The 14,971-nt window shown below is 36.4% G+C and overlaps 2 protein-coding genes and 1 long non-coding RNA gene across 3 annotated transcripts in view; 2 read left to right on the top strand and 1 right to left on the bottom strand.

The window, feature by feature from the left end:
* Positions 1–7,800: 7,800 nt before the first annotated feature.
* On the top strand, positions 7,801–9,039 carry LOC110853248 (trypsin-1). Its single transcript, XM_022101500.2, has 5 exons — positions 7,801–8,045; positions 8,108–8,234; positions 8,311–8,482; positions 8,586–8,707; positions 8,780–9,039. Exons 1-5 carry the CDS (start codon positions 7,820–7,822, stop codon positions 8,967–8,969), a joined length of 837 nt encoding a protein of 278 aa, XP_021957192.1. The 5' UTR covers positions 7,801–7,819; the 3' UTR covers positions 8,970–9,039.
* Positions 9,040–9,070: 31 nt separating this feature from the next.
* Positions 9,071–10,344, bottom strand: LOC118436493. Its single transcript, XR_004835503.1, has 2 exons — positions 10,279–10,344; positions 9,071–10,216 (listed from the first exon to the last, which is right to left on the bottom strand). It is a non-coding gene; the product is annotated as an uncharacterized LOC118436493 (long non-coding RNA).
* Positions 10,345–11,181: 837 nt separating this feature from the next.
* The window catches only part of LOC110853577 (suppressor of lurcher protein 1), a 28,325-nt gene continuing 24,535 nt past the window's right edge, over positions 11,182–14,971 (top strand). The window contains exon 1 of the mRNA XM_035854554.1: positions 11,182–12,698. Within this exon, the coding sequence (XP_035710447.1) occupies positions 12,593–12,698 (106 nt within the window). The 5' untranslated portion in view covers positions 11,182–12,592. The remainder of the gene's footprint in view (positions 12,699–14,971) is intronic.

The raw sequence follows: 14,971 nt of genomic DNA, 5'->3' as shown, positions 1-14,971 counted from the left end.
GAATGACAAGGATGTGATGATAGGTTAGTCATAAGACGAGCATAATTGGAGTATACAGACATATGTTTGTGGTCAGTTTTATGTTTTATGGATACGTTGAAAATGATGTGCATGATGTCGTTCAATTATTTAACACACGAATTACATGAATTGAAATTAAGTGAATTAAAAATTAAGAGAATTTTGTCAGGAACTGCATCCGTGAAACTGAGCGATTGCACTAATCTGACAGATGTCAACTTATTCAGTGTAACTTCCATTTCAATTAATTCCATATTTTCTTAAGAACAAGTAGTCAATATGACGCAAGTAGTCGATACGATTAAATTAATCCCATTTACATACATACTTATGTGGCTGGTAAATGAGCATGTACAAAACAAATTATATTTGTTCTTAACACACTTCACACTTATTTGTACCATGTAAACTTGGACCTTGTCTCTTTTTTATTTACATAAATTTGCATGTTTTGCATTGAAATTCGTCAGTTTCTTCACCTTTGTAAGTAAATATCTCGTCCTGAAAATGGCATTTCCGTTCCCTACCATCAAAATGGAAATAACCCAGCACGAAGGGGGAAGAAATAGCCGACAAAAAGGGAAAGTATTTACGAGGCTGGGATTTAGTTCCGGTACGGTTAATTGATTCCAGAATACACTTCTCTCCACCAGCATAACTTTTGTCTCGAACTTTGTAAGGATAAGATTTGTACAATATTTGAACTGTTGGTTGGTGGAGTGGGGTGAAACAAAAAGAAAGTTTTCACACGACGGCATCGGCATCATCCAACCGTAAGTGGATTACGTTGGATGGTGCAATGCTAACAAGTATGCAGTGAATCTTTCACTCTTAAAAGTCAAAAGATGAAATGTTCGTACAGAATTATTGCCAAATTAGCTCCAACGATAATATCTCATTTCTAGCTAAAACTGCCATATTATACTATTAATTACCAATTTTAAAGATTGCATACAATTAAAGTTAAATGTTACGTTAGTAAATATTAAATTTATCATCATTGAAGGGCATTTAATTTAGCTTTTTAATTCACTCAGAATTCGTATATTTTTATTTCGGCGTCACAACTTGATAAACTTTCTGTACAAACTTAATTCTTGAGAATGAAGAATACCCAAAAAAAATATCGCAAACGAAGTAAAATCAAGATTCACATAAAAAATTGTGTGGTACTCAAGATAAAAAACAGATTTTTTATGGAGAATCATATTTTTGAAAAACTTGTACTACAAGTAAAGAATTACAAAGCAAAATGGGATTTGAAGAACACGATTTTTTTAAGGACGGATATTTTCTTAAAAAATCATTTTGCCGAGAAAACTCTAAGCACTAATAAATCTGCTAAAATAATTCTAAGAGTGCACCAAATTCCGGCTTTCCCCTCTAATAATACACGATATACACTGTCCTTAACTAATATTGGTTGTTTTAGTAGATCACAGATCCGCTATTGCTAATAATGCCCCCGAATTAACTGCGTTTCGTCGTCTACTCTGCTGCACTTTCTCGGTTTTGTTGGGGGATTTATGGATGGATTCTTACGCAGAGAACATTTGCTACGGTAGGTTTACCTGTTGTGTTGTTTCAAGTAATGAGCAATACGTGAGGCACTTCATCCTAATGGCGGCGATGTCATTTGATGTAATTGGGTGTACTCAACTAGTCCGAATTAGCCGTGTACATAGTACACAGGGTGGAAATAAAAGGGGGGAAAGGATTACTTAGGATTGACAGTCTGGAGGAGAAACTAATTTTGAAAATCAGGGTTAGATTGCTATTTCCATGTTTTATGTATGTTGTTTTAACAATGAGATCCTTTGGATGTACGATTTGCAGTAATTAAAAAATTATTTTAGCCGTAAGTTACGATTAAAAAATTGATCAACGCAACGCGATAGATAGTCAAAATCCGCAAATTTATAATCATTTCTTAGCTCTGGGAATTTATATTAAAATTTTGGTAGAGCAAGTCGTTGCCAATTTTTCAAAAATATTCACACTCCAGATTTTTACAGTAAATTTTTGAAGAAGGAGATCTCAAGTTTAAGAAGCCGTCAGAAACATTGGAACTTATCGAAACTGGCTTAAAAGCTCACCGCTATTCTATTAATCGACTTACTGACGACAAATTTATCCCCAGAATTTTAAAATAAATTCCCATAGCCGAGATATGATTAAAAATGTGGATGACATCGAGTCCTACTTAAACGCATACGAAATTTGACGTCTACAAATTTGTTACGTTCGAAAGTCACTACTAAATTTATCCATACGCTGAATATTCGCATTCAAATCAACAGATCAATACACACAGCATGGCAAAACTGAACCTCAATTTTTCACCACATTCTTCTACAATTTTCTTGGTCAGAATTTTTCCCCCAATATCAAACGTCATTTACGTATTTATGAAGCACCCACCGCATTCTTCAATAAATCTTGACATGGCTTGCACACAGTCAATATTCGTCACTTTACTTTTTTTGTGAGAAAAACATGTTTATCACTTCATGTAGATCTCGCCGTATTGGTTTGTGTCAACAAAAGTTGAGATGATTTAGAAGGATGGGATGTTTGTCCCCTTTTGATGTGTGGCTTATGCACGCTTGACAAAAAACTACTTCATTTTATTGAAAAAGTTTCGACTTTGACTTGAGAATCTCCTCCTCGTGGCTGGTTTAGTGTGAGATTTGGATGCCCTTGGAGAAAGTGACGTGACAGGAAGGGAAAGCTAACGTATTATTCAAAGTTTGGGCATTCTTATTTTTTGTGGTAAACAAAATCTCTCAGAAATATTCATATTCATCCAGGCGATTTTTTTTTGCTTTGAAAATTAACCTTCTTATCACACCATTTCCTGTAAAACGTGCGAGTATGTTAAATAAATTTCCAATATTCTAGAAAAAATTCCCAACTTTTGCAAATCAAATTTCCACCAATTTTCTCATCTCGTGTCCAGATTGACCATCTGGATTTGTAACTTGTACATTTTTTTTCGACACGAACCATCCATCCGACAGACGATCTTTATCCTTTTGGCGACTTTTTGCGACGTGTCGGGACCTCGCAGGTCGCAAATTGAATTAGATTCTACTCGGATACCTACCCGCTGGCTGATCTTTGAATGAAAAAAGTGACCACTTTTCGTTCTCCATGATAGTTCTTATTAGTCTTTTATTACGACATGTACCACAAAATTGGACGTGTGTCCATTAGCCGTCCACTCATCATCGGGCAAGTGAAGAATGAGGAGGAGAAAGTACGCGAAAAAAATAAGATAGTCCAAACTCCAAAGAGAGACCCAGAGGAATTAGGAAATACGAGCATTTCTACTTTCACCACGAGTTTAAGACCTCACTTTTTGGTAGTTGGCTGGATATCGAGATGGACGGATGAAGTTTCCTGGTCTGATTTTATTACCAGATCCAACTGGACACTCGTATCTGAAAGGAAAGTCGTGTTTTAATTTACATTATGATTCCTGTGTAATCTGCAAGATCCAATTCTGTCATTATTTTTAGATGATTTCAAACACTGCAGAAAAGCGAAACTAGGAAGTATGTATTTGAGGAGATAATCTTGTTGGCAGTCACCTATCGTGCCATGTACCATGTTCCCTCCACTAGTACTTCTAACCAGGGTTCCGTTCGCATGGGCGGAATTACGGAAATGTAAAAATGAAATGGGTTTCCTGCAGATTCAGGATTACAGAGTAACAAAGGAAGCATGGGTTATGGTGGAAATTAAGGAAATAGTTATGTCATCGTGACTATTTCCTCGTCATCCTCAGGCAAAAGAAATTGACGACAAGAAGATGTTTAAATTGAAATTAAACTTTTTTGAATGACTTTACTACACAAATTGAAAATTAATTTATGTTTTAATAAGTAAGATTAATTTAAGATAAGCAGGCTTTTTTACATATACTTTGATATTTGGTGTTAAAATTATCGCCGTCTTAACAGAAACTGTGAATAAACTAACTAAGCAACTTTATCCGTTTTTCCGAATGCACAAAGTGGGCCAGGTATTTAATTTGGAGCACTTTCTCCCAGATCAAGTTCTGACTGGGAGAAAGTGTGCAAAATTGGGCACCTTCATCCTCCAATTTTCCCTGAATTTCTCCCAAACAGCAACTACACCGAATTCGTTTCGAAACACTGCCCACTCAACGAGATGAAATGGATGGATCACACAATTTTGCATGGAACGGATTGTGATTCCCCTTCGGAAGGAAGAAGAACAGATTTCCGAGAGCGAGAGTTGATTTATTCTGTCCCAGATATGATACCAAACGCACACCACAACCCTTCAGGGTGACTGGCTGGCTCAACCGAAATGTGGCTCACCACCACAAAACTTTGAAATTGGAAACATGTCATTTTTCACCAAAGATAAAAGAACGCTGTAAAATGGTTTAATTGCAAAAGAAATAAAATAACGAGTTGGAAAGAGTTTTCAAATTGATTAGCCCCCTCCCAGTTTGACTTGACTTTTAGATGTGGTCTCGTAAAAAAGTGGGATCGATTCCGTTTTTTTTTGCTTTTACTTTTACTTTCGTTTACATTCGTACTTACTTCCCCTCTTGATGGCTGTCTTTGTTTGTAAGTTATCCGTAAAAGTTTTTACTTACTTTGGGAACTTTTATTAGTTGAAAGTGCAGCGCAATGTCATTAGTCTAGTTCCACTTTGCTTCGAGATCTGATAGGTTTGGGGAAAGGAGGAAGGAAAAAAAAGTTGATTCGGAAATGGAAAGCTTTTCATTTAAATTTAAATGTGGGGCAGGTTGTTGTAAATACAGTCCATTTATTTACGATACGATGCTCTACTTCACCACTGCAATGCTATTAGGAATGGGAGTGATTACGTCGAGGATCGTATCGTAAAACAAAGAGGAGTACATATTTATTTGTGTAACTTTCCACGTATGTAAGGGTTTTAAAATTAAATATGCAATTTTTGCAGTTTTTAGGAATTTTTACGAGCTTTTACATGTATTTTTTTTGCAAATCTATACTGCAATTATATTTTTTCAGTTTTTAGCAGAATTTCCACTGTTCATGAAAAACGTGGATACAATCACATCCTGATCCTCAAAGCGATGGGTTTTTTGTATGTTTGTAAAATATATAGGAAGTTTTTTTTCCTGCAGGGAGGATTAATAAGCAATTTAATAATTGAATTAAATAAATTGTAAAATGTATGTACGCGTTTTTCTTGACATGTATTTCCATGCTCTGATCATTGTACAACTCTAACCTCCATTAAACGGATAATTAACCTACCAGGTCCCAAAGTCCAGCTCGAATCATTCACCTGAGCAGAAAGTCGCGCAATTTAATTCATCTTGGTTAACTTTCTTTCAAACTTTTCTCTTTCTTTTTACACCTCAAATTAGAAACACCTAAGTGACAAGAGAGAAGAGGCGACCATAAAATAAATCCAATTAGCATTTGCAAAGACAAAACAAAAAGTTGCAAACAAAAAAGTCTACCCAATTAAATCCGTCCCTATTTTAACCACGGAGTTAATTGTATACATAATTGTATCCCAATAAAACTTTGATTTTACTATATTGCAATCTTTGCTTGATTTTACTTTCTCATTAATAGAACGCCCAAAATAACCCTGTTTTCTCGCCATGGTCTGGCTACGATCGAGTGAAAGCAGTCTCGCCCATCGTCCTGCTTTCTTTCCACCCATCTCATCGCATACTTTAGTTACTTTTGATGGGTCGAGATTTGTGGGCTTGGATTTTTCCGCATGGTCAAATTTGCTCTGTTGTGGTTGGCATTTCACGGCAGGAGGGGGATACGCAAACTTGGTCAACTGAATTAATCCAAAGTGACAAGGGACAACAACATGTGACACACAATTCGGGTGGGCGTAAATACACATTACGATACACATGCTATATATTAAGACTGGAAATTCCAGTCTGGAATTGTCGACAATATTGCCTTTTTTTGGTGGCCTTCCATTAACATGAGTGAGTGGGTGGAGGTGGGGGGGTTGATAGCCATAATTAAATTTTGGGGGAAAATTAGGATAAAAATGTGACACGAATTAATGAAAGAAAGTAAAATTAATAATTTTATAACACGCAAATTACGCCCCATTTCAGTGTCAGAGATGATTAGACAACCTGCCTGGCCTCTTTATACCCGGACTAATTAGTTGAGTGGTGAAAGTGGATGAGACAATTTAAATTGTCAGGTTAAGTTTCCGGGAAATTTCCTTAAACGGAAAAAGTTGATACTTTTTATTACTATTGGTTTCGCCTAGCATGTTCATCTCAACGAGTATGTAGCAAAAAAATGTCAGAAATTTCCCTCAGAAAACGAATAGTCTCGTGTCTGATATCAATATCGTGGCCTCGCAGATGTTGATATTTGTCTTAGGAAGGATTATTTATGAGACCATCTCCCCTCTCGTCGCTGCCAGGACATTATTCAAATATTGAATTGGAATGGTCACGAACATCATCTATTCCACTCTTCTTTTCCTCCGAGGAAAGGGTGACCCACCCAAAAAACAATGTAATCTCAAATTCTCGCCAGGGCCAAAACCTTCAATTTTTAGAACGAACGCACCCAAACTTTTCAGAGTTTTCGTTCTCTTGCCATAAATCACTACACGATGGTCACTCTTTTATAGATTTTGGCAATGATTTTTGCACATGTGGAGAAACTCGTAAATTTTACAGATAGTGAGGAATTGACGATAAAATAGAAAATGTGACAATTTTCCAGATGGTGGCAAAGTGAAAGTGAGAGAAAGCGATATTTTATTCAATTAGGTAATTTTTAATAAATTGATTTTAAAAAGTGGGGCGATTTTCAAGAAATGGAAATTATTCTTAATCTCGGTCCGAGTTAGCTTTGTGATTATTTTATTAAGAAAAGACCAGGTTCAAGGAAAGGAGATGAACCTGGTCGTAGGTACATAAATGTTTAGCTGAGTCAGGCTTAATCCTTATATAACCACTAATTCCTCTCCTCGTTTCCCCAATGGCCACTTTCCCATCTCCGTGAAAACGATAGGAAAGAAAATGATGAAACCGGAACGAGAAGGAAGGATTAATTTGTTCGTTGCATAACAAAGTGCATGCATATTATGCAGTATATGCAATATTGTACGATCAAAGAATTATTTTTGCGAGCTTTTAAAAACGATTTCTATTTAGAGTATAGGAAAGTAATAATTGCTACAAATTGGAAATACAAACATTGCACAAACTGTTTACATATTGATATTAATCAGAACTCATTCTAATCTTATCAGCTTGTGATGTATAGATATTAGCGAAAAAGTTCACATTAAACTTCACATACTGTAGTACTATACATTTCTGTAGGAAATTGTAATTTATGAGCGAAAAGTCATTGAAAATTTGACCGTTTATGAACATCAATTACATCTTATGTACATCTTATTTATGTACATACACAACTTTGCATGAAATAAAGTTACATGTTATACATAATTACGAGATATTTTATAATCCAGATGACACACACGAATCAGATTAATGATACGTAAATCCCCAAAGGCTTGCCTTACCCACACACCATTTCACCCAATTGATTGATCGATGCAACCTTGTCACACTAAATGAATTCATAAAGTGATGATGACAATAGCTGGGTAATTTCGATGAAACATTATCTGCTGGAAATTACAAATAACAAATTGATGGATTAGCCATTTTACAGAATATGTAAAAAGGTAAGTACAGATATTTATATAAAATCTCATGCACTTTGTCAATGTCAGCCATTTCTATTAAAACTTGTTCATGGGCAACATTTCCGTCAAAATGTTTTACAAAATTCTAATTTCGCTTGCAGCCTTGGTCTGCTTATCGGAAGGAAAACGTATCCACTACGATCTCAGCGTTGCACCGCTAATTGTCGGTGGCGTGGAGGCAGTTCCGTACGAGTTTCCTTGGAGCATCTCCCTCCAACGGGCCTCCCACAGTTGCGGAGGTTCCATTGTTAATAATGAGTGGATTGTCACGGCAGGTTAGACTACAAGATTTTACGATTTCATGGCATTCATAATCTGAACAAATTTTTTTATTCAGCTCATTGTGCCCAGTCGTCACCTGCCGGATACATGGTGGTCGCTGGAGAACACAACTTAACCCAGCCAGAAGGCAATGAGCAGCGTTCTTGGGTGTCTTTGGTCATTGTTCATGAGGGATATGACGAGTAAGTGGATTAATTAATCTGTAATAAAATATGTACAAATTCTGAAAATATTTAAGCAGTATATTTCTATTTCTAGTCTTGTCCTGGAAAATGACATTGCTCTCATGAAGCTGAGTACACCGCTCGTTTTCAACGACAAAGTTCAGCCGGCACCATTGGCACCTGCAAATTTTACGGCGGAGGGGGTCATGGTGGTGGCAGGTTGGGGGAGGTTGTCGTACGGGGGGCCTCTTCCCGATGTGCTAATGGTAAGTGTGTATTTTCAATTAAGACAGCAATTATGAATAATTAATTACAATTAATTGCAATTAATTCAATTAATTAATCATTATTTCAATGCTATTATTCCAGAAAGTTGACGTCCCTCTGATTCCATTGGAAGTATGCAGGTCAGTTTATCCAGATGATGAATATCCAATTTTTGACCATAATATTTGCGCTGGATATCTTGAAGGAGAAAAGGATAGTTGCAAGTAAGTTTTAAAGAATCATTAATTATCTTAATTTTTTTAGAATCTACATAATTACATGAATTATTTTTACAGTGGAGACAGCGGCGGGGCTTTAATGTGTAATGAAACAAAGGAGGATGGAACTACGAGTTTAAATGTGTGCGGACTCGTGTCGTGGGGTGGCTTGGGGGCCGGGTCGTGTGCTTATCCTAACGAACCAGGAGTTTACATTGCTGTCGCGTCGTTCAGGGATTGGATTACTCAAAATATCAATGCTAATTAATTTATTCTTAATTAAAATGACATAAAAGCTACTACAAAATATTAAGAAATGAGATTCTTAACCAATTTAAGCTGAGCTTTATATGAACATATTTTTATTTGTTTTTTGTGCGCCTTTACCAAACTTAGGATTTCCATCATAATTTTAAAATCGTACAGGTGACAAGTCGAAAACATTATTTCTACAAAATCCTCCAGAATTTTACATTTGTACGTAGATTTTTATTAGCAAAATATATTATTATCTTAAAACACAAACGCACCCTATATTTTAAATGAAATTTCTTAAAATGCTCCCCTGTTTTACGAACCCTGACTTAAGCCGAGTTCTAAATCCGGTAGGATTTCCTTCATTTCATACTTACCTAAGACGACTAAATGCAAACCCGTCATGATTATTACATATTTACATAGATCTCAAAGAGAGAAGAAGAAGAACCGCACGCATGCAGTTTCTCGATGCTCGGGATGATGTTGTTCTTCCCTTTTTGCCATGATGGGAGTTAGTTATCCCTAATTGTACACTAATGATGAATAATGCATCTACTATTCACAGATTAAAAAGCCTCCTGCTTTCTCTCTCTCTTTCTGTCTCCCTTGTGGCAAGTGTAATAGAAATTTGCTCAAAAGAACGACCAAATCCTCACATAACACACCAACACCCGACCCCAAAAACCTACAAAACCTCCTCCCGTTTTGTGGCTGATAGACAAATTATTATTACGCAAAGTAAATAAATAAGTTACGTAAATGGGAGAAAGTTTGCCGGAGGGGTGTAGAGTAGAATATGGCAATAATCCGGGCAAAGTATATTCAATTAACAAAATATCGTTATAGATAATTGGGAGAGTTGGCGATTAATAATTTTGGTTATCAAATCAGTACCGAAAATAAATATGTTTGCAAATTTATGTAATCTTTGTTTGATTGGTTAGCAAAAAAATTAGTGGGAATTACATGAATAGGAATAAAATTGAACAAAATATTTTTTAACAGCATCCACCACCACGATTACAATATCTGGTACATCGGTTGCACTTGTAGCAATATTGCTGAAATTGTCGGGTTATTCTTGGATGAGAAGTTCTATCTTTATCCTTGGGTACAAATTGGACGACAAATTTCGGATCAGGATTAACAGCCGGAACGACTCCGTCATAGTCATCCTGGTTTGAAGTGGCCGAAACGGTAGTAATAAAGACAATAATTGCGACGAAAATGCTGCAAACCGTGATAAACTTCATCTCTCTGTATAATTAAAATACATTAATTAAATTGTTTTTTGTTTGAATTAACGAAAAATAACTTACTCGATACAATATTTCCTTTGAATTTTACAAATTCTTAAAAGCAAGAAAGCATTAAGCAGGAATTTTACACTGAATGGTAACTGACATGTTGCAGGGATTTATATATGACCATCTTCGCTAAAATTCTGGGCTGCCTGGTACAAAAGTATGCATGCGTCACAGAAGCCAAAAACTCGTGTGCTCTTGAGTAGGCAGAATTTGGCAGAAATAACAAAAACAAAGAAGTTCAATATTAGCTTCAGTTCATCCTCAGTTAGGGTTCAAAGTAACGCATCGCACGTACTCAATTAATTTTATGGAAAATTTCGTAGCAAGCAGTACAAAAAACTTGACTTTTTAATTTGTTATCATACGTTGGCCATCGTAAAATGAATCACCAAACGAAAGTAAAGAGATAAAAAACCTGTCCGGCTAGATTTTTTATATAAATTAAACTTATATATTTGATTTTTGCGCATTTACAAAATAACAATCAAGCGCGTGTGTGTTAAAATTAGGCCCCTGGAAATGCGTAGTTAGCGAAATAGAACAAATATTCACCTCAAAAATACCGTATAAGACATATACCGATATCTGTATGAATTGCAATGAATTCCAAACAATTGAAAAGTAGTATTTCTTGCATTTTCGAAAAAAACGGTTGGATAAAATACTAATTTTTATTTCAATTGACCTTAATATCTGCTCAAACTTATTGACAAATTATCACGAAATGATTAAAATATACGCAACACGTAATTCCAAAAAAGCCACAATATTAAAATACGCTCAACATACATACATTCACACGTTCAATTCATCTCCCATTTAACTCAACCTTTCTCTCAATCTTCCAAAGGCAAAAATCTTTCACCAAAACCCACACCGGTTCTATCCCCAGGTTCAGTTTTTGTTCCGCTTTCACCGAATTCTGTTCTGCTCGCAGTGTTCTGCTCTCACTCAAACTCTTCTCCCCAAAATAGCCCTCGAACTTACACCCAAGTCTCATCTTGGCCGAGGAGCATTACACATACGCACAACTACATTTAACTGTACGTCACCTATTCAAAGAAAAGAAAAAAATTAACTAAACAAGACTTTATCTCTGAAAAAAAGAAAGTAAACCAATCTAAAATAAAAAGTTTAAAGTGTGACGAACAAACACTTATCAGCACCTCGTACGTACATACATTCTTGCTCAATATAATCTCTCCTTCCCCCACTGCACAACTTGTCTCTATTTATTCACAAAGTTAAACAAACGACTTTCATCTCACTCCTCGCGAATTCACTAAACGAACCCAAAGTGAAAGTCAAGAGGAGAAGAAAAACCGTGTGCAACTAACGAAGACCAAAAACTCGAGTCGTCTCAATTTTACTTTCACTTTCACCAAAATCTACGGACAAATGTACATCCAGTGAAAGTACTGCCAGCGATTTAAGTCAAGTCCACTCGCAACTTTTCAAGTGTGCTACTTCCTCTTCCCACTTTTGTGGATATTCTGATTTTCTAATTTCTTAAGGAAAAAGGTGGTTCTTCAAGAAACCACGAAACCAAAACCATTTCACACTTTCATCCCATTTCATCCCAATGGAGCGTGCAGAGTTAATCGGGGTTAAGAAATTGGGTCAATTTTGGACATAAATTAACTTAATTTTAGACAATAGTACTACGTACATATTTTACAAGTTTAAAATATCTCGAGTGTTTTCGTACTCGTGTAAAAAAAATCCTAAGTGAATTTTTGAAAGGTGAAAGCACACACCGAATTCTCGTCCCTTTCATCTCATCTGCATATTGTTAACGTACACTTGGATTTCCTTTGTTGTCTTGAGTGAATGAGTGTCAATTTACAAAGCAATTTACACACAGTGATGTGCATACGAACGTCAAGAAGACTGAGTGAGTGAGAGGAGAGGGATTTGTTGAGATATTTGACTAAAGAAAAGCCTACTGACATTTGAACTCGGCTCATTTTGCGATGCAGAAAATGTAATCTAATTCTGTAAAATGATAATGTTCTTCTTGCTGCTACCTTGCTTCTTGCGAGTCAAGTTTTGTTGATGTGTTTCAATTTCATTTCGTTTCGAGAGAAGTTGGAAAATGAGATGAAAATTAGGGCGGAAATTGTACCATCTTTCATCTCAAGGAGGAGAGGGATGTAGTGTGCTAACTTTGTCTTCAATGTGGTTTCTGGTTGTCGGGTGCTGGTTTGTTGTTGTGATTCTTCATCATCTCGAAGGAGGAGGACTAACAATTTAAGGAATTTGACCAAAATTCTTCAAGTGAGAGGAGGTGCTTTCACTTCCTTCTTGGGAGGGAAGTAGCAGTGTAATGTGGTGCGTATTTTGGAGAGAGGAGGGAACCAATACGGCCTGGTTGTTGGTTGTGATACTTCATCTGCTGGTCGAACTACCGACGAAAAGTGCGGTCAATCCAGGTGAGTAAGTTGGGAGGGAAGGGAGGGGATGGGATTAATTAATTGGGGGGAAAGTTGGGGGGGTTTTAGTTATTATTTGTTTTTGCTTGAGGACGGCGGTGTAAGTGGAAATTGATTTTTTGCATATTTTTTTAAATTGGGAAGATCGGAATTAATGAACTCCGTAGGTTATGAAAAATCTCATGAATTAGGAGTATACTTCGATACATACTTTGCTACGAAATTTACTTTAGACACGTTTAATTAAATATTACCGGAAATTTAAAATTGCACAAAATTCCCGAATCTAAATTTCCTCTACAAATAATTAGCCCACATACAAAACAAGAGCTAACCTACCAACCTACATTTAAAAACTGTTCAAGTTTTTCCACTCCCCGTCAACTTTCACTTTCTCCCCAACCCACAAAACAGAGACAGCTCCATCAATTTATTAGCCTTATCCCACCACGGAATGATACTCATCACCATTTGTTATTCTTATCCGGCCTCCCATCACGTCCTGCTATGTATGCTTCTTTACCAGCCTAAATTTTCCACAGATCCTGATGAGGCTTACAATTTTCCCCCTTGTACGCTTTGTTTCACATGATCACATAACATCACTCATACAAATTAATGGCTTGACTTTCACCCTGTGTTAGCAAAACATACAAGTCTGCATTATATGCCAGTCACCCCTTCGGGCAGAATTCTAATTGAAATCGACCCTGGCTTAATTTCAACATTGTTTCCGACCAGGCAGGCAGGGTAACTTGAGCAGGTTAGAATTTGCTTGTTTTGTTGCCTTGTTTGTAATTTGATCATTTCGCCGATAAGATGATAACAATAATGGCGACATGCATGTAGAACAATGCCCAATTTCAGGTGGGTGTAGATTACGAGATTGTGAGAAACTTTATGTTCTTTGTATGGGTAAAATTTAATATGTGAAATGGAAGATTGCTATCAAATGACGAAACAGAGTTTTAACATGAAATTGGAACGACTTGTAATAAAATTGTGGAACGATGATTTTGATTACTGTGTAATTTCTGTTGTTTTCATTCCACAAATCGTAAATGAGGTTGAGAGATTCGTGCTGTAAATTCATAAGTAACCAGAAATGCCAAACTTCAAAGTAACCACGGTTCGCGGTTACGGCTAAAGACGCCTCGCGAAGATAAATCGCATTTCAAATTCCAAATATTAAGAGAGACGGTTGGTTTGGTTTCCGGGCAGAGTTCAGTCCAGGGCAGAGTTCAGGTCGTATTGTTCATTCGCTTTTCTATGGATGGATTTGGTTTGGTATATATGGCGATTATTCATCACCACCCAATCACCAATCGCCACCTCGACGAATTCAGGATTCATGAAGAATTCAGGAAATTCAGCAGGAGAGAGGAATTCCAGTCAGTCAGATGAATCGACAAGCGGACCGACGTATCCATGATGGGATGTCTTTAAGCAGGGTTTTCTGTTTCCGGAACAGTTTTCATAAGGTGGGAAAAAGTGGGTGAAATTGTGGGGAAAATTTGGTATGAGGGAGTTTTAAGGATTTATGAATTGTGTATTTTTTGGGTGTGTAAGGTTTTATGAAATTAAGAAATTACTCAGACGTCGACTGTTATTAAGCAGTTATTAAATATTTGTATTTCTTTAAAACCTCGTTATAAATATGTAGGTGCATAATTTAATCTTAATTTTTTGATTGCATAATTTAAACGTCGAAAACTTTATTTCATACGCATCCAGTATTTATTAATTTATAAAGATTTCTGAAGAATATTGAGTCCGGAGGATGAGTATATCGATTTTCTATATATTTCAATAGTTAGAATGTATAGCTTTCCTTGATTATTAGTAATTTTTACGAATTAAATTTCCCATAAAAACCTTAATGAAACGCCAAATTTCACCAATTCCTCCCACCCTGTCGAAACCCTGTGCCGGTGAAAGTAGACAGCTATTCATGTGTGAGAACCGCACACCAAATAATACGTATTCTTCCCTGCTGCCTATGCACACACAGTTAGTTAATGGTTTGGCATGCATTCATTCATGTTGATGAGTGACATGAATTGTGTGAATTGTGCTCCCCCGCGGCGGAATTATATTATTTTCATTGTTTTAGTTCACCAGACGCAAAAGACTTGTTCTCATTTAGGACGAAATGCTGTATGGGATTATCAGGACAGAAATGCCACATGTGCCGTACGTAAGATCGTCATCGTGGCCGTCGCATCTGGAAAATTTACCATGACATCTGGATATTTGATATGAAATGAAAGTGG

Source organism: Folsomia candida, unplaced genomic scaffold, assembly GCF_002217175.1.
Source record: "Folsomia candida strain VU population unplaced genomic scaffold, ASM221717v1 Fcan01_Sc008, whole genome shotgun sequence".
Lineage (NCBI taxonomy): Eukaryota > Metazoa > Arthropoda > Collembola > Entomobryomorpha > Isotomidae > Folsomia > Folsomia candida.
Note: the sequence above shows the minus strand (reverse complement) of the source record. Positions and strands in the feature narration are given on the sequence as shown.

Bases quoted from the DNA above. Each gene is read 5' to 3' on its own strand.
- LOC110853248 (XM_022101500.2), top strand. From the start codon at position 7,820: ATGGGCAACATTTCCGTCAAAATGTTTTACAAAATTCTAATTTCGCTT. The intron at 8,483-8,585 runs GTAAGTGTGTAT...CTATTATTCCAG, and splicing joins CTCTTCCCGATGTGCTAATG to AAAGTTGACGTCCCTCTGAT. The intron at 8,708-8,779 runs GTAAGTTTTAAA...TTATTTTTACAG, and splicing joins GGAGAAAAGGATAGTTGCAA to TGGAGACAGCGGCGGGGCTT.